The sequence below is a fragment of the Coregonus clupeaformis genome, unplaced genomic scaffold (assembly GCF_020615455.1).
Source record: "Coregonus clupeaformis isolate EN_2021a unplaced genomic scaffold, ASM2061545v1 scaf0015, whole genome shotgun sequence".
Lineage (NCBI taxonomy): Eukaryota > Metazoa > Chordata > Actinopteri > Salmoniformes > Salmonidae > Coregonus > Coregonus clupeaformis.
Window position 1 is genome coordinate 1,373,093 of NW_025533470.1, and position 23,567 is coordinate 1,396,659.

General features: G+C 42.4%; 1 protein-coding gene across 1 annotated transcript; it reads left to right on the forward strand.

The window, feature by feature from the left end:
• Positions 1-8,300: 8,300 nt before the first annotated feature.
• LOC121559986 (PRELI domain-containing protein 1, mitochondrial-like) lies at positions 8,301-19,832 on the forward strand. The gene is made up of 6 exons (XM_041873024.2): positions 8,301-8,419; positions 8,863-9,003; positions 11,369-11,594; positions 11,984-12,097; positions 12,608-12,686; positions 19,285-19,832. Exons 2-6 carry the CDS (start codon positions 8,912-8,914, stop codon positions 19,407-19,409), a joined length of 636 nt encoding a protein of 211 aa, XP_041728958.1. The 5' UTR covers positions 8,301-8,419; positions 8,863-8,911; the 3' UTR covers positions 19,410-19,832.
• Positions 19,833-23,567: the final 3,735 nt, after the last annotated feature.

The window sequence follows — 23,567 nt, forward strand, 5'->3', positions numbered from 1 at the left end:
GCCCTGGTCTAAAGTAGTATACTCCATAGGGAACAGGGTGGCATTATAGAGCCCTGGTCTAAAGTAGTATACTCCATAGGGAACAGGGTGCCATTATAGAGCCCTGGTCTAAAGTAGTATACTCCATAGGGAACAGGGTGGCATTATAGAGCCCTGGTCTAAAGTAGTATACTCCATAGGGAACAGGGTGCCATTATAGAGCCCTGGTCTAAAGTAGTATACTCCATAGGGAACAGGGTGCCATTATAGAGCCCTGGTCTAAAGTAGTATAATCCATAGGGAACAGGGTGGCATTATAGAGCCCTGGTCTAAAGTAGTATACTCCATAGGGAACAGGGTGCCATTATAGAGCCCTGGTCTAAAGTAGTATACTCCATAGGGAACAGGGTGGCATTATAGAGCCCTGGTCTAAAGTAGTATACTCCATAGGGAACAGGGTGGCATTATAGAGCCCTGGTCTAAAGTAGTATACTCCATAGGGAACAGGGTGCCATTATAGAGCCCTGGTCTAAAGTAGTATACTCCATAGGGAACAGGGTGGCATTATAGAGCCCTGGTCTAAAGTAGTATACTCCATAGGGAACAGGGTGCCATTATAGAGCCCTGGTCTAAAGTAGTATACTCCATAGGGAACAGGGTGGCATTATAGAGCCCTGGTCTAAAGTAGTATACTCCATAGGGAACAGGGTGCCATTATAGAGCCCTGGTCTAAAGTAGTATACTCCATAGGGAACAGGGTGCCATTATAGAGCCCTGGTCTAAAGTAGTATACTCCATAGGGAACAGGGTGGCATTTAGGATGCAGTCTGAGTCAATGCGGATCAAGATCTAATTTAAGGAGAGAAGTCAAACTAGGGAATGTCCAGAGACTATGACCCTGATGTTTCACTTGTTGACTACCTTTGAGGAACCACAGACGCCCATAAAAACGTAAGCTCTCTCTTCCAGTAACTCCTTTCTCTCAGGTGTTTCCCAGATGAGCCATGATTCTACACAATGGATGACTGATCCGTAAATATCACAGATCCTGAACAGTGAAACCAGGAAGGCTGGAGCTATCTTTAAACCAGCTCTAATGCCAGTATGGAGACAGTCAGATTAGCTTGGCAACAGTATGACGTTACTAGAAACAACGCCTATTCCAGTTAAGGACCAAGCCTTTCTTTGTTACCTGGTTATTAAGTGAAAACAAAACCAATGTTAGGAAATGTGATCTACAGCGCCTGCAGAAAGTATTCACACCCTTTGACTTCTTCCACCTTTTGTTGTGTTACAGCCTGAATTTAAAATGGATTCATCTACATACAATATCCCACAATGTCAAAGTGGAAATGTGTTTTTAGAAATGTTTACAAATTAATAAAATATTAAAAGCTGAAATGTCTTTAGTCAATAACTATTCAACCCCTTTGTTATGGCAAGCCTAAATAAATTCAGGAGTAAAAATGTGCCTAACAAGTCACATAATTTATTTATTTATTTAACCTTTATTTAACCAGGTAAGCCAGTTGAGAACAAGTTCTCGTTTACAACTGCGACCTGGCCAAGATAAAGCAAAGCAGTGCAATAAAAACAACAACACAGAGTTACATATGGGGTAAAACAAAACAAAGTCAAAAATACAACAGAAATAAGTATATATACAGTGTGTGCAAATGTAGTAAGTTGTGGAGGTAAGGCAATAAATAGGCTATAGTGCAAAAATAATTACAATTAGTATTAACACTGGAATGATAGATGTGCAAGAGATGATGTGTAAATAGAGATACTGGGGTACAAATGAGCAAAATAAATAACAATATGGGGATGAGGTAGTTGGGTGGGCTAATTTCAGATGGGCTGTGTACAGGTGCAGTGATCGGTAAGGTGCTCTGACAACTGATGCTTAAAGTTAGTGAGGGAGATAAGTGTCTCCAGCTTCAGAGATTTTTGCAATTTGTTCCAGTCATTGGCAGCAGAGAACTGGAAGGAATGGCGGCCAAAGGAGGTGTTGGCTTTGGGGATGATCAGTGAGATATAAGTTGCATGGACTCACTCTGTGTACAATAATAGTATTTAACATGATTTTAAATGACTACCCCATCTCTGTACTCCACACATACAATTATCTGTAAGGTTCCTCAGTCGAGCAGTGAATTTCAAACACAGATTTAACCACAAAGACACTGACTATCCCTTTGAGCATGGTGAAGTTTTTAATTACACTTTGGATGGTGTATCAATACACCCAGTCACTACAAAAATATAGAAGTCCTTCCTAACTCAGTTGCCAGAGAGGAAGGAAACCGCTCAGGGATTTCACCATGAGGCCAATGGTGACGTCAAAACAGTTACAGAGTTTAATGGCTGTGATAGGAGAAAACTGAGGATGGATCAACAACATTGTAGTTACTCCACAATACTAACCTAAATGACAGAGTGAAAAGAAGGAATCCTGTACAGAATAAAATTATTCCATAACATGCATCCTGTTTGCAATAAGGCACTAAGGTCTCTATTCAATCCGCATCGCGCAAGTTCAACATTACAACGTGATTGAAATTTAAAGGCAATGTTCCTGCATTCACGGTAAACGCTTCATATGTCGGCTCAATCGGAAATGACCTTAACATTTCTATTAACATTTCTAATGGCCTAGTATCTCTATTTGCACATAATCTCTTGCACATCTATCATTCCAGTGTTAATACTAATTGTAATTATTTTGCACTATGGCCTATTTATTGCCTTACCTCCATAACTTGCTACATTTGCACACACTGTATATATATTTTCTGTTCTGTTAGAAATCTAGGGCTTAAAAACAAAGGTGTCATTGTACGCTGATGATTCATGTTTTCTTTTAAATCCACAACTAGAATCCCTCCACAGCCTCATAGAGGATCTAGATACATTTTCTAACCTCTCTGGATTACAACCAAATTATGACAAATGTACTATATTACGTATTGGATCACTAAAAAATACAATTTTTACCATTTACCAATAAAATGGTCTGATGGTGATGTGGATATACTCGGAATACATATCCGAAAGGAAATAAATGATCTCACTTCAATACATTTTAATAGAAAGTTAGCAAAAATAGATAAGATCTTGCTACCATGGAAAGGTAAATACCTGTCAATTTGTGGAAAAATCACCCTAATTAACTCTTTAGTATTATCCCAGTTTACCTATTTGCTTATGGTCTTGCCTACGCCTAGCGAACAGTTTTTTAAATTATATGAGAAAAAAAGATTCAATTTTATTTGGAACGGCAAGCCAGACAAAATTAAACGGGCCTATTTATATAATGAATATGAATTCGGAGGACAGAAATTATTAAATATTAAAGCATTAGATCTCTCACTAAAAGCTTCAGTCATACAAAATGTATACTTAAATCCGAACTGGTTCTCAAGCAAATTAGTCAGATTGTCTCACCCAATGTTCAACAATGGCCTTTTTCCCTTTATTCAGATTACAACCCCTCACTTTCAGTTATTTGAAAAGGAAATAATCTCCCAAATATCACTATTTCTAAAACAAGCCATAGAAAGTTCGTTGCAATTTCAATTTAATCCTCCAGAAACGACAGAACAAATAATGCAACAAATATTGTGGTTAAACTCAAATATACTAATTGACAAAAAAAACTATTTATTTTGACAAAATGTTTAAAAAAGGTATAATCTTCGTAAATGATATTATCGGTAGGACTGGTGGAGTTATGTCGCACATGCAGCTAACAAAAACATATGGAAATGTCTGCTCTTCCCAAAATTACAACCAAATAATTGCAGCCTTACCGCAAAAGTAGAAGAGGAAAGTGGAAGGGGAGAAAGTAAGGAACTTGTCTGTCAGCTGCATTAAAGAACATAATTGGTTAAAGAAAACTGTGATAAATAAAAAAGTATATCAGTTTCATTTAAGGACCAAAGGATTGACAGCCGTCCCATATAGATTGCAAAATAGTTGGGAAGAGATTTTTGACGTACCGATCCCATGGCATAGTGTTTATGAACTGATACGCAAAACGACACCGGATTCAAAACTTAGATTCTTTCTATTTAAATTATTATATAAAATTCTTGCTACCAATAGAATGTTATTTATATGGGGGATACAATCTTCCCAGCTCTGCAGATTTTGCTGCGAAGAGACAGAATCATTGGATCATTTGTTTTGGTACTGTCCATTTGTAGCTTGTTTTTGGACACAGGTCCAGGAATGGCTAAAGGATTGCAATATTTACCTGGAGCTAACCTTGCATTACTGGGTGATCTGAAAAGTCATAGTCAATCGATCAATAATATAATAATACTTTTAGCAAAATTGTTTATTTTCAATTTACAATCTGTAGAAACAATGAGAATAGAAAGGTTCAGAACTTTTGTAAGACATCACAGCACAGTTGAGAAATATATGGCAAATAGAAATCCAATATGGATGGTGTTAAGAGATAGATGGGAGGTGTTGAATGGAGCTGAAGGATGGGACTAATAACAACAACTAGTAACAACAAGATAACTAATGTAAAGAATACTGTGTCCACAATAAGTATATAGGTTATAGGTTGAGAGCTTTTGTGAAAGAGCACAGTTAGAAAGATATGGCATATAGAAGCAAACCGGATGGACATCATGAAAATGATCGGAGAGGTTGAGGGTAGAGGAAGTTCATGAGTAAAAGCAAACAAAATATAATTATTGTAAAATTGACTGTGTCCATAACATGTATATAGTATGTATAAGCTGGAAGTAGAGGCCTAAGCGTTGTTGTTCACTAGTTTACTCCAATTAGGGAAGGGGTGGTGGGGTTGGAAAGTAATAAAGGGAAATATATTTGAAAAAAGGATATGTGTATATGTGTACAGTTGAAGTCGGAAGTTTACATACACTTAGGTTGGAGTCATTAAAACTTGTTTTTCAACCACTCCACAAATGTATTGTTAACAAACTATAGTTTTGGCAAGTCGGTTAGGACATCTACTTTGTGCATGACACAAGTAATTTTTCCAACAATTGTTTACAGACAAATTATTTCACTTATAATTCACTGTATCACAATTCCAGTGGGTCAGAAGTTTACATACACTAAATTCACTGTGCCTTTAAACAGCTTGGAAAAATCCAGAAAATGATGTCATGGCTTTAGAAGCTTCTGGTAGGCTAATTGACATCATTTGAGTAAATTGGAGGTGTAATTCATCTCTAGGAGACAGAACACGTCTCCTTCCTGAGCGGTATGACGGCGGATTGGTCCCATGGTGTTTATACTTGCGTACTATTGTTTGTACAGATGAATGTGGTACCTTCAGGCGTTTGGAAATTGCTCCCAAGGAAGAACCAGACATGTGAAGGTCTACCATTTTTTATCTGAGGTCTTGGCTGATTTCTTTTGATTTTCCCATGATGTCAAGCAAAGAAGCACTGAGTTTGAAGGTAGGCCTTGAAATACATCCACAGGTACACCTGAAATTATGTCAATTAGCCTATCAGAAGCTTCTAAAGCCATGACATCATTTTCGAGGTCGCTAGGTGTTAAGGTCGCTAACGCTGTAATCGTTTTACTGTAGTGTAATGATCATTTTTCCTGTCAGGTTAAAAGGGAACATTGTGTCCTTATTGCCAGGTTGTCTCCATTTTAGACTTGATGTGATTTGTCTGGTTAGATCACTCTGGGCTCCGTGTAGCTCAGTTGGTAGAGCATGGCGCTTGCAATGCCAGGGTTGTGGGTTCGATTCCCATGGGGGGGTATGAAAAAATAAATTAACAATGTATGCACTAACTGTAAAGTCGCTCTGGATAAGAGCGTCTGCTAAATGACTAAAATGTAATGTAACCTAATGAATCACACTTTTCCCAGTATTTGGGAGCACGGACTGTAGGCCTTTTATTAGGCATTTTGAATGTTGTATTAGTGAACTCCACTCTGTCTGTAAGCTTGTTAGAGCCATTTGCGTTGCACAACCCCATCACGCAGAGGCTATATCCATATCAATAAATGAAACAAAACAAAATATTGATTAAGTCTTGGCTATAACCTGTCCTGAGCGAAACAGCCAAGGGGTCCCAAATGGTCAAGACTATCTATAGACTATTCTTATTGCCAGATCTGTTTTCCCCATCAGCCACTGCACCTGCTTCTTCACCTATTTTGTTGAACATTTATTTAGAGGCCTGTGAGCTGGGCTCTCTTTAAGGGGAGCTCTATAATAAAGACAGTTATAAAACACAAAAAGTTCTAAAATTATTCTGCAAGACACCAGTACCCACAATGATAGCCTAAATTGCAATGCCTACAAGAATGCCCTATTTATTTTGGGGGGAGGCCTAAATTAAATATCGAATTATTGAAGTGATCGGCTAAAGCACTTGAATTTAGATCATTTTGAATACACACATGGATTTCAATAAACAAATGGATAAGACTGCTCTATTCTCTTTGATTTTGTTCCTATTGCAACTCAGAGAAATGACAGAATGGATGACATACTGACTGACTGAACTGAATGAAGCATGAATTAAATGTTGGAATGATGAGTTGCAGGCATCATGCTCTGCACTTTATTTGTCTAGTAGGTAAATAGGCCTACATGAGGGTATAATGACTAGGGCTGTATGCCTCCAGAAGGGCATCTTCTGAGGCTGAGGGGTGCTTTTCCGAAGGCGCGTGGTGCTGTGGTGCTGCTTGGAGATCACAAGCTCTTCAACTGGGCAGCGGCGTCCCGATGCAGGGACTAGCCTTTATGGAGACCACCTAAGACCACTGGAACAGAGTCATTGTAGTGTGGGAATAAGCTTATGCCAGACTTTTTTTTTTTTTAAATTCATTAGAACCCCTCCTACAGAATATGCTTTGGCAAGATTGAGTGATTGACATTTATTTCATGTTCAATAAAAAAACTATTTTGAGTGGCAAAAACTTCAGTGGTCATACATAATTCATAGATTCACCAAACATCTATTATTATTCTGTTTCATTATTTCAGGTAGATACTACTGGTTATGATTGCAGACAGAGCCCAGAGAATGGGATGGTGCAATACTGAATGAGTCTTATTTTGATAAGGTGCATGCATGGGGATGTCCACCCAGAGATATGCCCATGCTGTAGAGATACACCTAGCGGACTGACATTTCACTGATGTAGGCATAATACAGCTAGTGCTATCTAGACTTGTGCTGGTAAACAAATCCATTACATTAGCTACCTAAATGTGAAGAAAACTAATCTGAGGAGTAATGGAGTATAGAGACTTTTACTTAAACGTTCAGGATACCGCTTTCCGGTTTCCCTGACTTCCGGTTTTTATACTGTTATGCGTGTTCGTGTAGCACTCCTCACAGGCCGTTTTGTGTACTTTTTTTTTTGTTGGTGAGATGAAACTGCCAAAACTCTGAAAGGTATTATTGTACGTCAGAATTGCAACAAGATTTGTTCAAGTCTAAAATTTTAGTCCGTAATCGTAACATGGTGTTTGTATGTTCACAGATGAAATTTAAAGTTTACATTTCATGTTTCACGCATGGCTTTTCTTAAGATCCTAACAATACGCACGTTCAACCTTTTGCCAGCTGTCTGGCTCCATGCCTTCCGTCTGCAGACACTCTACATGACAAAACATTGTACATCTCACACTGCAATGGCCTGGATACGAAAGCTCTGACAGGGTAGTAGCTTAAACATATCCCAGCTGCACATCGAAAAACAGAACAGAATAATTATTATCCTTCCTTCAATTTACCACACGATTCATCCTACAAATATCGACCACTCCATTTCAATGCCAACATCTTCCCACACTCCAGAAATTAGTATTTTGACATATGCCCTGCTCCGTAGCTCAAAAAACGACACAGGATAACAATTAACTCGAGTGAGGCCAACAAACGTTCCGTCTGATCAGCAGAAACACACGAAACCAATACAAGCTCACTCCTCATGTATTTAACTAACTACTTTACCAAAGGCTTTTTTTCACCATTTTGGATCCTCTCCATGGATCCAGCAAAATCGGGCACTGATTCACTGAGATTTAATAAGAACAGCACCAATACTCCCAGAAAACGAACTCCTACCAGATACAATGGGGGTAATATCAACACTATACGTTTCCTTTCCCACAATATGTTTACTTATTTTTCCATCCTTTTGGACAAAAGTCCATTCATCCTTATTTTTTCACCGCCATCAGATTCAAGCTCCTTCCCCCCGAAACAGCGCCGCCTGCTGGAGGAGCCAGATTCTGGCCCCAGGTGTCCCTCTCGCCACCCCTCTCGCCACGCCTCTTCCGCTCTGCTCGCACCGGATATGACGTTGTTCTTGACCTTCGCTTTGGTTCAAATCAGTCTCATGTAGCTGCAAGCTACATTCTTCTAAAAGTAGTAGAAAAATGTACTTATTTCCACTGTAAATGGTGTTGCTTAACGAGGTAATTGCCGTTTTTACCTTTTTATATTCAAGCGGAAATATGTAGATTTTTTTTTGTCATGAAAATGGGTCAAGTTATGTAGTTAAGTAAGTCATGGCGTTGACTCCCACGCTATGCTAAGCTAACTAGCTAGCTCGTTACCTGTCAAACTGTCACTAACGATGTCCTTAGCAGAACTGAGTTGCATATCGAGCGGTATATGGACAGGTAAACGTTGTTAGCTTAGTTAACGTTAACTATGGTTAGTACGCAGGTTACTGCTTTAATTTCACTACATTTGATTGACAGCTGTCATTTAAAGCACATCATTCCACTTTCTATGCTTATCTAGGAGTTTCGTTTTTTAGTGCAGCCTAATTTCACGATTGATTGGGCGAATGTGCATGTAATTGAAAATGTACTAGCTAATTTGAGCTTACTCACGTGTACTGTTCTTCTAACAGGTAACGTTATTTGCCAAAGTGTACATAAAGTAATCTTTTTACGGGAACAATGGTGAAGTACTTTGCCTGCGTGGGTCTTCTGAAAAGTTCCTGGGACCAAGTTTGCATCGCTTTCTGGGAGCGATACCCCAACCCCTACAGGTAAGACAGATACCCTAGCCTAATATTGGACTAAAGGAGCCTAACGTTACTCCTTAGTCCAGCGTTCCCCAAACTCGGCCCTGGGGGGACCCTAAGGCGTGCACGTTTTGTTTTTTGCCCCAGCACTACACAGCTGATTCAAATAATCAAAGCTTAATGATGAGTTAATTATTTGAATCAGCTGTGTAGTGCTAGGGCAAAAACCAAAATGTGCACCCCTTGAGGTTTGGGAAATGCTGCCTTCTTCCAAGGACCTTACATGTTCTGTTTAATGGTGAATTGGCTCTGGAAGCCAAAACGGACAAATACTCAATTTAAACGTGAATCGATTCTCAGTTGCGGTACAGTTCTAGAAACATAAAGCCCTCTACTTTCATATCACATCAAAAATAATTTAACAAATGCAAAATGCACATTTACTGTAGCAAAGTGTACACCGTTGCAGCCAACAGTATTTTCCAGTGACGATACGTTAATGGCGTCAGTCTTCTGTTTACACACAGGTGTTGGGAGAGCAGAGAACTAATTAGCACAGGAAATCCCCTCTGTCTTCAGTCTGGAAACAAGCTCTGGAACATGGAAATATTTTTGTGTGGGAACCCTAACCCTATAAAGGTGTGTATCAATTTATGCTTCCAAAACCGTACCGCAAGCGATGCGTGTTAATGTCAAGACCGACTGTAGGTTTGTATTTCCGGGGTGTATTTTCACGGTTACGTTCGGCTATTGTTTACGTAGTGGGCATCACGTGCGAATGCATCAAGAGATTGAAAATAGAAGCCTATAGAACCATGTAACTACCGGCTCTCTAAAAGTCAGGAAAACAAAACTTTCCTGTGGATATTTTGGTTCAACTTTCTAGTGGCCGAAGGACCAACGGCAGGTACCTCGATCAGACAACTTCAAATGGAATTTTATTCAACATCCTGGCTTGTAAGGAACACTTCCAACAATTGTTTTGAGATAAGTTTCAGGCTGTATATCAAGCATTGGTATAAAAGTCTGATTTTAATTAGGCAACACCAACCCTTACAGGTAAGATGGTGTGAATGGACCCTTTCACCTTCCACCTACACTAACCCTCTTAACGTGACTAGGCTATACTATAAATAGTCCTAGACTAACCCTCTTAACGTGACTAGGCTATACTATAAATAGTCCTAGACTAACCCTCTTAACGTGACTAGGCTATACTATAAATAGTCCTAGACTAACCCTCTTACCGTGACTAGGCTATACTATAAATAGTCCTAGACTAACCCTCTTAACGTGACTAGGCTATACTATAAATAGTCCTAAACTAACCCTCTTAACGTGACTAGGCTATACTATAAATAGTCCTAGACTAACCCTCTTAACGTGACTAGGCTATACTATAAATAGTCCTAGACTAACCCTCTTACCGTGACTAGGCTACACTATAAATAGTCCTAGACTAACCCTCTTAACGTGACTAGGCTACACTATAAATAGTCCTAGACTAACCCTCTTAACGTGACTAGGCTATACTATAAATAGTCCTAGACTAACCCTCTTAACGTGACTAGGCTACACTATAAATAGTCCTAGACTAACCCTCTTAACGTGACTAGGCTATACTATAAATAGTCCTAGACTAACCCTCTTACCGTGACTAGGCTATACTATAAATAGTCCTAGACTAACCCTCTTAACGTGACTAGGCTACACTATAAATAGTCCTAGACTAACCCTCTTAACGTGACTAGGCTACACTATAAATAGTCCTAGACTAACCCTCTTAACGTGACTAGGCTATACTATAAATAGTCCTAGACTAACCCTCTTAACGTGACTAGGCTACACTATAAATAGTCCTAGACTAACCCTCTTAACGTGACTAGGCTATACTATAAATAGTCCTAGACTAACCCTCTTACCGTGACTAGGCTATACTATAAATAGTCCTAGACTAACCCTCTTAACGTGACTAGGCTACACTATAAATAGACAAGGTCATTATCTAGCTCAATTGCTGGAAGTCTCCCGATACTGGAACATGAAAAACGGTTTGGTACAGTGGAGGCTGGTGAGGGGAGGACGGCTCATAGTAATGGCTGGAATCGAGTCAATGGAATGACGGGGCAGCGCCATTGAGACAGATGCAACGTTGCGACCTCTAATCTTGCAGTATCCCTTTTAAGCTGTAAAGTCTCTCTGAATCATACCTAATTCACCCCTCCCGTGTCCTCTTCCCCAGCATGTCTTCACCCCTCCCATCTCCCCAGCATGTCTCTAACTGTAATACAATATTACAATGAACTCCCATCTCCTCTCTCGCTCCAAAGTCTCTGATAGTTTTTCCAATTCAATCATCTCTTCTCTCCCGCTTTCTCCCTCCCCACAGTAACCATGTGCTAACGGAGGACATCATCTTCAGGGAGGTAACTCCCGGTAACCGTCTGGTCTCTAGGCGACTGCTGACCAAAACGAACCGCGCCCCTCGCTGGATGGAGAAGTACCTGCCGGTTACCATGGCGAGGCACGCCTACATCATCGAGGATTCCATCGTGGACCCTCAGAACAGAACCATGACAACGCTGACTTGGAACATCAGCCACGCACGCATGATGGTACGTGTGACCCCACTGGGATTCAAACCGTGACAGTGTTAGCCCGCTGAGCTAACGCCTAGGTATTAACACGCATCATGGTATGTGTGACTGCCCGGGGTTTGAACCTGGGTCTCCTGTTGGTCTGTGACTGTGTTAGCCCGCTAAGCTAAAGCCTAGGCATTAGCTCAGTGAGCCAACGCAAGTCTTCATCTTTCAATCTGAATCTATTAGAATTTGAGCAGTATTTATCTGGTGGGAGTTCCCCTGAAGTCACTATGAAGACATAAACCAGCTCTTAATAACTCTGTACATCTCCAGTTCTTAAATCACATTATAGACTCCATTGCTGTGTATATACTATACGGTAGTCATACTAAGGTCTTGTTATGTTTTGATTCCCCTGTCAGTCTGTGGAGGAGCGTTGTGAGTACAGAATTAACCCTGACAACACCAGCTGGACGGAGATTAACAGAGAGGCCTGGATCTCGTCCAACCTCTACGGGCTCTCCAGAGCTATACAGGTGTGTGCAGTCCGAAACCCACCCCGCCAGGGGGAAGTGGTACTGGAAGCCTGGGGTCCCTAGAAAGTCCCTGACTTGACAATCTTTCCACTGCCATCTATGAGTTACAGGAAGGACTGTCGTAAATGAACCACAAGCTGGCAGTTTGCCTCGTTCAGCCTGTGTAGAAGTTGTTGAATGATTTCCTGTCCTGGTATCTGACTTTGATAAACCCTCAGCTGTTGTGTTGGCTAATTGAACTGCCCAGTTGGGTTTACTGGGCCTTGTGATGGTATGGCAGATGATAAGAGTGTTGGTCCTGTTGTGTGGTATGACAGAATAGCCTGGTCCCAGAGCGGAACAATGACTATAGGAGTTGGTAAGACGGAGCAAACCGATCTGGAACCAGTGTAATGTTAGTTATTGTTGTGTGGTATGACTGGCAGTGATGTTAGCGTGGACATGTTCTTCTGTGTCTCAACAGATCCCTGTTAGTGATAACTTTCATTCATCTCTGGCCTCACTTCACAGGAATTCGGCCTTGCCCGGTTCAAGACCAGTGTTACAAAGACCATGAAAGGGTTTGAATACGTCCTGGCCAAAATGCAAGGTAAGATGGATGGCAGTAGTTTTATTACGCTGTAAAATAAGGTGGGCCGATCAATTCAGGTCCTTATTATTAGCGGTACTGTGTTTGTGGTGGAGAGGGAGAAACACTTGGATCAGATGGATGAACTGTTGTAGGAGGGTCGTTTTTATTAGTTCAATACAGAGAGGGACTGGCTATACTATATAGTTTTACAGTTTAATGTGCTATAAAAGGAACAAGACATGCTGGACTCTAGTCTCATCAATTACAATAATATTCAACTACATTTAATTCTTACACTATGAGGTTCAGACTACTGCTGCTTTTCTGGTCTAAACCAGTCCCTGATTACAGGGGAGCAATGACTGGTGTCCCAGGTCTAAACCAGTCCCTGATTACAGGGGACCAATGACACCATCTTTCCTGTCTCCTCTCTTCTCTAACCACCATGTTTCCTCTCTCTCTCTCTCTTCTCTAACCACCATGTTTCCTCTCTCTCTCTCTTCTCTAACCACCATGTTTCTCTCTCTCTCTCTCTTCTCTAACCACCATGTTTCCTCTCTCTCTCTCTCACTCTCTTCTCTAACCACCATGTTTCCTCTCTCTCTCTCCTCTAACCACCATGTTTCCTCTCTCTCTCTCTCTTCTCTAACCACCATGTTTCCTCTCTCTCTCTTCTCTAACCACCATGTTTCCTCTCTCTCTCTTCTCTAACCACCATGTTTCCTCTCTCTCTCTCTCTCTCTCTCTTCTCTAACCACCATGTTTCCTCTCTCTCTATCTCTCTCTCTCTTCTCTAACCACCATGTTTCCTCTCTCTCTCTTCTCTAACCACAATGTTTCCTCTCTTCTCTAACCACCATGTTCCTCTCCTCTCTTCTCTCTTCTCTAACCACCATGTTTCCTCTTCTCTCTTCTCTAACCACCATGTTTCCTCTCTCTCTCTCTAACCACCATGTTTCCTCTCTCTCTCTTCTCTAACCACCATGTTTCCTCTCTCTCTCTCTCTCTTCTCTAACCACCATGTTTCCTCTCTCTCTTCTCTAACCACCATGTTTCCTCTCTCTCTTCTCTAACCACCATGTTTCCTCTCTCTCTCTCTCTTCTCTAACCACCATGTTTCCTCTCTCTCTCTCTTCTCTAACCACCATGTTTCCTCTCTCTCTCTCTTCTCTAACCACCATGTTTCCTCTCCTCTCTTCTCTAACCACCATGTTTCCTCTCTCTCTTCTCTAACCACCATGTTTCCTCTCTCTCTTCTCTAACCACCATGTTTCCTCTCTCTCTCTCTTCTCTAACCACCATGTTTCCTCTCTCTCTTCTCTAACCACCATGTTTCCTCTCTCTCTTCTCTAACCACCATGTTTCCCCTCTCTCTTCTCTAACCACCATGTTTCCCCCCTTTTCCCCCTCTCTCTCTCTCTTCTCTAACCACCATGTTTCCTCTCTCTCTTTCTCTAACCACCATGTTTCCTTCTCTCTCTTCTCTAACCACCATGTTTCCTCTCTCTCTTCTCTAACCACCATGTTTCCTCTCTCTCTTCTCTAACCACCATGTTTCTCTCTCTCTCTCTCTCTCTTCTCTAACCACCATGTTTCCTCTCTCTCTCTCTCTTCTCTAACCACCATGTTTCCTCTCTCTCTCTCTCTCTCTTCTCTAACCACCATGTTTCCTCTCTCTCTCTTCTCTAACCACCATGTTTCTCTCTCTCTCTCTCTCTTCTCTAACCACCATGTTTCCTCTCTCTCTCTCTCTTCTCTAACCACCATGTTTCCTCTCTCTCTCTCTCTTCTCTGACCACCATGTTTCCTCTCTCTCTTCTCTAACCACCATGTTTCCTCTCTCCCTCTCTCTCTTCTCTAACCACCATGTTTCCTCTCTCTCTCTCTCTTCTCTAACCACCATGTTTCCTCTCTCTCTCTCTCTCTCTCTCTCTCTAACCACCATGTTTCCTCTCTCTCTCTCTCTCTCTCTCTTCTCTAACCACCATGTTTCCTCTCTCTCTCTCTCTCTTCTCTAACCACCATGTTTCCTCTCTCTTCTCTAACCACCATGTTTCCTCTCTCTCTCTCTTCTCTAACCACCATGTTTCCTCTCTCTCCTCTCTTCTCTAACCACCATGTTTCCCCTCTCTTCTCTAACCACCATGTTTCCCCTCTCTTCTCTAACCACAATGTTTCCTCTCTCTTCTCTAACCACCATGTTTCCTCTCTCTTCTCTAACCACCATGTTTCCTCTCTCTCTCTTCTCTAACCACCATGTTTCCTCTCTCTCTCTCTCTCTCTCTCTCTCTCTCTCTCTCTCTCTCTAACCACCATGTTTCCCCTCTCTCTTCTCTAACCACCATGTTTCCTCTCTCTCTCTCTCTCTCTTCTCTAACCACCATGTTTCCTCTCTCTCTTCTCTAACCACCATGTTTCCTCTCTCTCTCTCTTCTCTAACCACCATGTTTCCTCTCTCTCTTCTCTAACCACCATGTTTCCTCTCTCTCTCTCTTCTCTAACCACCATGTTTCTCTCTCTCTCTCTCTCTCTAACCACCATGTTTCCTCTCTCTCTAACCAATCCCTCTCTCTTCTCTAACCACCATGTTTCCTCTCTCTCTCTCTCTAACCACCATGTTTCTCTCTCTTCTCTAACCACCATGTTTTCTCTCTCTCTCTCTCTCTTCTCTAACCACCATGTTTCCTCTCTCTCTTCTCTAACCATCATGTTTCCTCTCTCTCTCTCTCTTCTCTAACCACCATGTTTCCTCTCTCTCTCTCTTCTCTAACCACCATGTTTCCTCTCTCTCTCTCTTCTCTAACCACCATGTTTCCTCTCTCTCTCTCTTCTCTAACCACCATGTTTCCTCTCTCTCTCTCTTCTCTAACCACCATGTTTCCTCTCTCTCTTCTCTAACCACCATGTTTCCTCTCTCTCTCTCTCTTCTCTAACCACCATGTTTCCTCTCTCTCTTCTCTAACCACCATGTTTCCTCTCTCTCTTCTCTAACCACCATGTTTCCCTCTCTCTCTTCTCTAACCACCATGTTTCCTCTCTCTCTCTCTTCTCTAACCACCATGTTTCCTCTCTCTCTCTTCTCTAACCACCATGTTTCCTCTCTCTCTTCTCTAACCACCATGTTTCCTCTCTCTCTCTCTCTCTAACCACCATGTTTCCTCTCTCTTTCTCTAACCACCATGTTTCCTCTCTCTTCTCTAACCACCATGTTTCCCCTCTCTCTTCTCTAACCACCATGTTTCCTCTCTCTTCTCTAACCACCATGTTTCTCTCTCTAACCACCATGTCTCTCTCTCTCTAACCACCATGTTTCCTCTCTCTCTTCTAACACCATGTTTCCCCTCTCCTCTCTCTCTCTCTTCTCTAACCACCATGTTTCCTCTCTCTCTTCTCTAACCACCATGTTTCCTCTCTCTCTCTCTCTTCTCTAACCACCATGTTTCCTCTCTCTCTCTCTCTTCTCTAACCACCATGTTTCCTCTCTCTCTCTCTCTTCTCTAACCACCATGTTTCCTCTCTCTCTCTTCTCTAACCACCATGTTTCCTCTCTCTCTCTCTCTTCTCTAACCACCATGTTTCCTCTCTCTCTCTCTCTTCTCTAACCACCATGTTTCCTCTCTCTCTCTCTCTCTCTTCTCTAACCACCATGTTTCCTCTCTCTCTCTCTCTCTTCTCTAACCACCATGTTTCCTCTCTCTCTCTCTCTCTTCTCTAACCACCATGTTTCCTCTCTCTCTCTCCTCTCTAACCACCATGTTTCCTCTCTCTCTCTCTTCTCTAACCACCATGTTTCCTCTCTCTCTCTCTCTCTCTAACCACCATGTTTCCTCCCTCTCTTTCCTCTAACCACCATGTTTCCTCTCTCTCTCTTCTCTAACCAGCATGTTTCCCCTCTCTTCTCTAACCACCATGTTTCCTCTCTCTTCTCTAACCACCATGTTTCCTCTCTCTTCTTTAACCACCATGTTTCCTCTCTCTCTCTTCTCTAACCACCATGTTTCCTCTCTCTCTCTCTCTCTCTCTCTCTCCTCTAACCACCATGTTCCTCTCTCTCTCTTCTCTAACCACCATGTTTCCTCTCTCTCTCTCTTCTCTAACCACCATGTTTCCTCTCTCTCTCTCTCTTCTCTAACCACCATGTTTCCTCTCTCTCTCTCTCTTCTCTAACCATCATGTTTCCTCTCTCTCTCTCTCTTCTCTAACCACCATGTTTCCTCTCTCTCTCTTCTCTAACCACCATGTTTCCTCTCTCTCTCTCTTCTCTAACCACCATGTCTCCTCTCTCTTTCTCTAACCACCATGTTTCCTCTCTCTTCTCTAACCACCATGTTTCCCCTCGCTCTTCTCTAACCACCATGTTTCCCCTCTCTCTTCTCTAACCACCATGTTTCCCCTCTCTCTTCTCTAACCACCATGTTTCCTCTCTCTCTCTCTTCTCTAACCACCATGTTTCCTCTCTCTCTTCTCTATCCACCATGTTTCCTCTCTCTCTCTCTTCTCTAACCACCATGTGGGAGCAACCATGTTTCCTCTCTCTCTCTCTTCTCTAACCCCCAGGGGAGCAATGACTGGTGTCCCAGGTCTAAACCAGTCCCTGATTACAGGGGACCAATGACACCATCTTTCCTGTCTCCTCTCTTCTCTAACCACCATGTTTCCTCTCTCTCTCTCTCTTCTCTAACCACCATGTTTCCTCTCTCTCTCTCTTCTCTAACCACCATGTTTCCTCTCTCTCTCTCTCACTCTCTTCTCTAACCACCATGTTTCCTCTCTCTCTCTCCTCTAACCACCATGTTTCCTCTCTCTCTCTTCTCTAACCACCATGTTTCCTCTCTCTCCTCTCTTCTCTAACCACCATGTTTCCCCTCTCTTCTCTCTTCTCTAACCACCATGTTTCCCCTCTCTTCTCTAACCACAATGTTTCCTCTCTCTTCTCTAACCACCATGTTTCCTCTCTCTCTCTCTCTCTTCTCTAACCACCATGTTCTCTCTCTCTCTCTCTCTCTCTCTCTCTAACCACCATGTTTCCTCTCTCTCTCTCTCTAACCACCATGTTTCCTCTCTCTCTCTCTCTAACCACCATGTTTCCTCTCTCTCTCTCTTCTCTAACCATCATGTTTCCTCTCTCTCTTCTCTAACCATCATGTTTCCTCTCTCTCTTCTCTAACCACCATGTTTCCTCTCTCTCTTCTCTAACCACCATGTTTCTCCTCTCTCTCTCTCTCTCTTCTCTAACCACCATGTTTTCTCTCTCTCTCTCTCTTCTCTAACCACCATGTTTCCTCTCTCTCTCTCTTCTCTAACCACCATGTTTCCTCTCTCTCTCTCTTCTCTAACCACCATGTTTCTCTCTCTCTCTCTCTTCTCTAACCACCATGTTTCCTCTCTCTCTCTTCTCTAACCACCATGTTTCCTCTCTCTTCTCTAACCACCATGTTTCCCCTCTCTCTTCTCTAACCACCATGTTTCCCCTCTCTCTTCTCTAACCACCATGTTTCCTCTCTCTCTCTCTCTTCTCTAACCACCATGTTTCCTCTCTCTCTCTCTTCTCTAACCACCATGTTTCCTCTCTCTCTCTCTCTCTCTCTCTCTCTCTCTCTCTCTCTCTCTCCTCTAACCACCATGTTTCCTCTCTCTCTCTCTCTCTCTCTCTCTCTCTCTCTCTTCTCTAACCACCATGTTTCCTCTCTCTCTCTCTCTTCTCTAACCATCATGTTTCCTCTCTCTCTCTCTCTCTTCTCTAACCACCATGTTTCCTCTCTCTTCTCTAACCACCATGTTTCCTCTCTCTCTCTCTTTCTCTAACCACCATGTTTCCTCTCTCTTCTCTAACCACCATGTTTCCCCTCTCTCTTCTCTAACCACCATGTTTCCCCTCTCTCTTCTCTAACCACCATGTTTCTCTCTCTCTCTCTCTCTTCTCTAACCACCATGTTTCCTCTCTCTTCTCTAACCACCATGTTTCCTCTCTCTCTCTTTCTCTAACCACCATGTTTCCTCTCTCTTCTCTAACCACCATGTTTCCCCTCTCTCTTCTCTAACCACCATGTTTCCTCTCTCTCTCTCTCTCTCTTCTCTAACCACCATGTTTCCTCTCTCTCTTCTCTAATCACCATGTTTCCTCTCTCTCTCTCTCTTCTCTAACCACCATGTTTCCTCTCTCTCTCTCTCTTCTCTAACCACCATGTTTCCTCTCTCTCTCTCTCTTCTCTAACCACCATGTTTCCCTCTCTCTCTCTCTTCTCTAACCACCATGTTTCCTCTCTCTCTCTCTTCTCTAACCACCATGTTTCCTCTCTCTCTCTCTTCTCTAACCACCATGTTTCCTCTCTCTCTCTCTCTTCTCTGACCACCATGTTTCCTCTCTCTCTTCTCTAACCACCATGTTTCCTCTCTCTCTCTTCTCTAACCACCATGTTTCCTCTCTCTCTCTTCTCGAACCACCATGTTTCCTCTCTCTCTATCTCTCTCTCTCTTCTCTAACCACCATGTTTCCTCTCTCTCTATCTCTCTCTCTCTTCTCTAACCACCATGTTTCCTCTCTCTCTCTCTTCTCTAACCACCATGTTTCCCCTCTCTTCTCTAACCACCATGTTTCCTATCTCTTCTCCTCCAGGTGAGATCCCCTCCAGGACGCTGGCTGAGCATGCTACAGAGAGGGCCAGGGAGACGGCTCTGGCAGCTAAAGAGAGAGCCAAAGACCTGGCCTCACAGGCTCACAAGAAACAACAGTATGTCTGAGCTGCCAGTGTAGGGTGAAGTTGCCCCTAGATGGTTAGGATTGGGGCAGGGGAAGCTGATCCTTGATCTCTTCCTAGAAAACTTCAACCCGGAGCGCGAGGAAGTAGACACTGGCCCCTGTCAGTCCCGCCTGGATTCAAAGACCATTTCAAAATAATTTCAAGTTCTTTATCTGGGAACGATTGAGCATGCCTGGCTGGCACAATGGAACCGCTCCAGGCAGGCTCAAGCAAATGCAAAAAGTATTTCAAAAATGTTGAATAGTATTTGAACCCAGGTCTGGTTGTCCCTAACTGCTGGTCCAGAGTCAGATCTTATCCACCCCCCTAATGGTTAGATTTGGAGGGGAATCTGATCCTAGATCTGTGGTTAGGGTTGCAAAATTCCGGTAACAAAAATTACCAGATTTTCCAGAAATCCCAGTTGAAAGATTCCCGGACCAGGAGGGAATAAGCAGGAAGTCCGGAATCCTCCAACCAGGATTTATGGAAAACCTGGGAATTTTGTAACTCTTAGGTGTTGACCGTGATCCGAGGGATGTACCATTACAGTTAAAGCCAATTTATGCTGGTGTTGAAAATGTGGTCGGAGAGTATGGAGGGTGTGACGCAATTGCGGAGCCTCCGGAGGCATGCAGAGGCCAAATCAAGCTCCCTACCGCATCGCTGAGCACATCCCAAAACAATGCAGAGGGCACCGTTTCGTTCCGCATCGACGGTAGGTGAGGGGCGGGAGGTCCTGCATAAACACAAACTCACTTCCTTCACAACAGCTCTGCATGTTTGCTCTGACTTCTGCAGAGGCTGCATTACAGTAAATAATGTACTGCACCCTTGACCAGGGTGGTACCCTATTCCCTATATAGTGCACTACTGTTGACCAGGGTGGTACCCTATTCCCTATATAGTGCACTACTGTTGACCAGGGTGGTACCCTATTCCCTATATAGTGCACTACTGTTGACCAGGGTGGTACCCTATTCCCTATATAGTGCACTACTGTTGACCAGGGTGGTACCCTATTCCCTATAGTGCACTACTGTTGACCAGGGTGGTACCCTATTCCCTATATAGTGCACTACTGTTGACCAGGGTGGTACCCTATTCCCTATGTAGTGCACTACTGTTGACCAGGAAGCATTTGTCCTGTCTGTTGTAGTTTCTTTCCTTCATATGGTCTGTTTCTCACGCTGTAGATGAGACTGGCTACATATCTTCATTTACATATCTTCATTTACGTTTGTGTTTTAGGCTTACGATTGGAAATATTTATCTTTTCAAAATCAAATCTTTGTTTCTGCTAGCTAGACTGTTTTTAAAAAAGCCAATCTCAAAAAAATCTCACTCAATCTTGATTCATCACTCTCCGCTACAGGTTCATTGACTATTACATTTTTGATTCAGAATGATAATTCATTGCTTCAAATTGAAGTTGTTACCGGTGTGATGAGGGGTCCACGTTATCTGCAGTCGTTGCTTGAACGTGATCGGGCTAAGAGCGAGGGATGCTGCTTGGCTCTCTCTTGACATTGTGAAAAGAAAGGATTGCGGTGGATATCGATGTCTGTATGCTTAAAGAAATTAGCTCCAGAAAGTGAGTCAAATTGTAAATTACACTTAAAAGACATGCTCCGGAACTTTGACGACTACTAAGTATTTTTTTAAACCTCCAGCTTTGGGCTGGATGTGTCAATGTTATGTTCGTTTAAGCAATAAGGCACGAGGGGGTGTGGTATATTTCACGACGCAACGCGGAGTGCCTGGATACAGCCCTTAGTCGTGATATATTGGCCATATACCACAAACCCCCGAGGTGCCTTATTGCTATTATAAACTGGTTACCAACATAATTAGAGCACAGTAAAAATTAATGTTTTGTCATATCCGTGGTATACAGTCTGATATACCATGGCTGTCAGCCAATCAGCATTCAGGGCTCGAACCACCCAGTTTATAAACATGTAGAATTACTATCTTACCTCAATTGGCCATAACATCCCTCGGTTGAAAGCGAGTTTTTCTAACCCTTTTCCCCCACGTGGGCCCGATTCCACGTAGAGCGAGAGAGGGAGCACATCTGTGACGTAGTATACGATATTCGGGGACCACTTTTGGCTCATGAGCGCTACTTTCAGAACTACTGGCTATTAAGTATACAAAAGTACCTGAGAATCTCTTTTTAAAGAAATGAATGAATACAAATTATGAATGTGCTATGTTTGAGCAACAGTATCGACTTAATGATGAATACCAATAAATATTTTCTGTTTCTGGATAATTTTTTCATTGTCTTCCTCAAATAATCTCATAGTACCTTGTGTCTGCCTTGAATAACAAGGAAGTGATTATTAAATATTACAAATATTTATTAATACAAAAAGGCATACATATCCTAGTATAAAAATGCTACATAATTGTACTGGAACAAAGAGACCGTTGACTGCATACAGACATTTTCTTGTTGCAATGACATGGTCATAAGGCATCTTGTCAGGTATTAACATCCTGAAGGCAGGCAGGCAGTCAGCGCACCTCATTGGGTAACATCCTGAAGGAAGGCAGCGCACCTCATTGGGTAACATCCTGAAGGAAGGCAGTGCACCTCATTGGGTAACATCCTGAAGGAAGGCAGGCAGTCAGCGCACCTCATTGGGTAACATCCTGAAGGAAGGCAGTGCACCTCATTGGGTAACATCCTGAAGGAAGGCAGTGCACCTCATTGGGTAACGTCCTGAAGGAAGGCAGTGCACCTCATTGGGTAACGTCCTGAAGGAAGGCAGTGCACCTCATTGGGTAACGTCCTGAAGGAAGGCAGTGCACCTCATTGGGTAACGTCCTGAAGGAAGGCAGTGCACCTCATTGGGTAACGTCCTGAAGGAAGGCAGTCAGTCAGTCACCTCAGAACAGGGTTTCCCAAACTCGGTCCTTGGGACCCCCAAGGGGTGCATGTTTTGGTTTTTGCCCTAACACCACACAGCCGATTTCAAATAATCATCAAGCTTTGATCGTTTGAATCAGCTGTGTAGTGTTAGGGCAAAACCCAAAACGGGTCCCCCAGGACAGAGTTTGGGAAACGCTGCCTCAGAGGATCAAATCCACAGTGAGTTTAGTTTAGTAGACGGGTACTTGTAAGACGGTTGCATTAGTCTCACAGAGCCATCCTTCCAAATCTAGTCTCATTGGCTAAGCCTGGCGTCCAAGGCTACAGTTGCATACATGTAAATGGCGAGTACTGTATTACATATCAAAATAATGCTTTTTGCCCAAACATTTACTACTTTCCTAACAACATGGTGGCATCTATTGCATGTATAATGAAGATATACTGAGTAATGCACTTGAAAATCCAGATAGAATGGATTCAAGTTCATACAAGCAATTGTCAATCAAAATATTTGCAAAATATGCATATTTAAAATGATGGACACTTGGCAAAGACTGCATGAGTTCCATAATGTCCACGTCAGAAACACCAAAACTAATAAAACTGTTAAACTCAAACAGGCTGTTACAATATGGCCAGGTAGCTAAAAGATGATGGTGGTTTCCTATACACAGACTTATACATCATGATGGTGGTTTCCCGGACACCGATTTAGACCGGATCAAATCTGATTGCGGCTTTTAAAAGGCAATTTTCGATTGAGACGGCATTTGTAGCGTGAATGGGATCTCCACGGAGGCAGGAACATTGCCTTTAAAAACGGCAACGCCTATAAACCGTGATCGAATTCAATCCCTGCCTCAGCCTTTGATTAAAAACAAACTCAAAAAGGAACATCTTATCAAATAATATTTAGTCCAGGACTACAGTAATGTTAATCTGTGTCCGGGAAAGTTCAGGGGTGCGTTTCCTAAAAACATAAAGATCAGCTCAAGTCCAATGAAAAAAAAAAAAAAAAAGATCTTAATACTAGAGATAATATTACCCACAACCCTTAGAAGATATAAGGTGTGCATCCCAAATGGCACTGTATTCCCTATATCAGGGGTTCTCGAAGGGTCCGTACTGCAGGGGTCAGCAGCCAGATCGCAAAAAATACATGACATTTCTTTAATGAATATTACTGACAACAGATTAAATTAATTTTGTCCAAGGGGATCCATGGAATAATTTTAGAGATTGTAATATGTACCATTTCTGTTCTTCAGAGCCAAT

Coding starts and splice junctions, on each gene's coding strand:
- LOC121559986 (XM_041873024.2), top strand. CDS start 8,912: ATGGTGAAGTACTTTGCCTGCGTGGGTCTTCTGAAAAGTTCCTGGGAC. Junction 11,595..11,983: donor TCAGCCACGCACGCATGATG/GTACGTGTGACC, acceptor TTCCCCTGTCAG/TCTGTGGAGGAGCGTTGTGA. Junction 12,687..19,284: donor CGTCCTGGCCAAAATGCAAG/GTAAGATGGATG, acceptor CTTCTCCTCCAG/GTGAGATCCCCTCCAGGACG.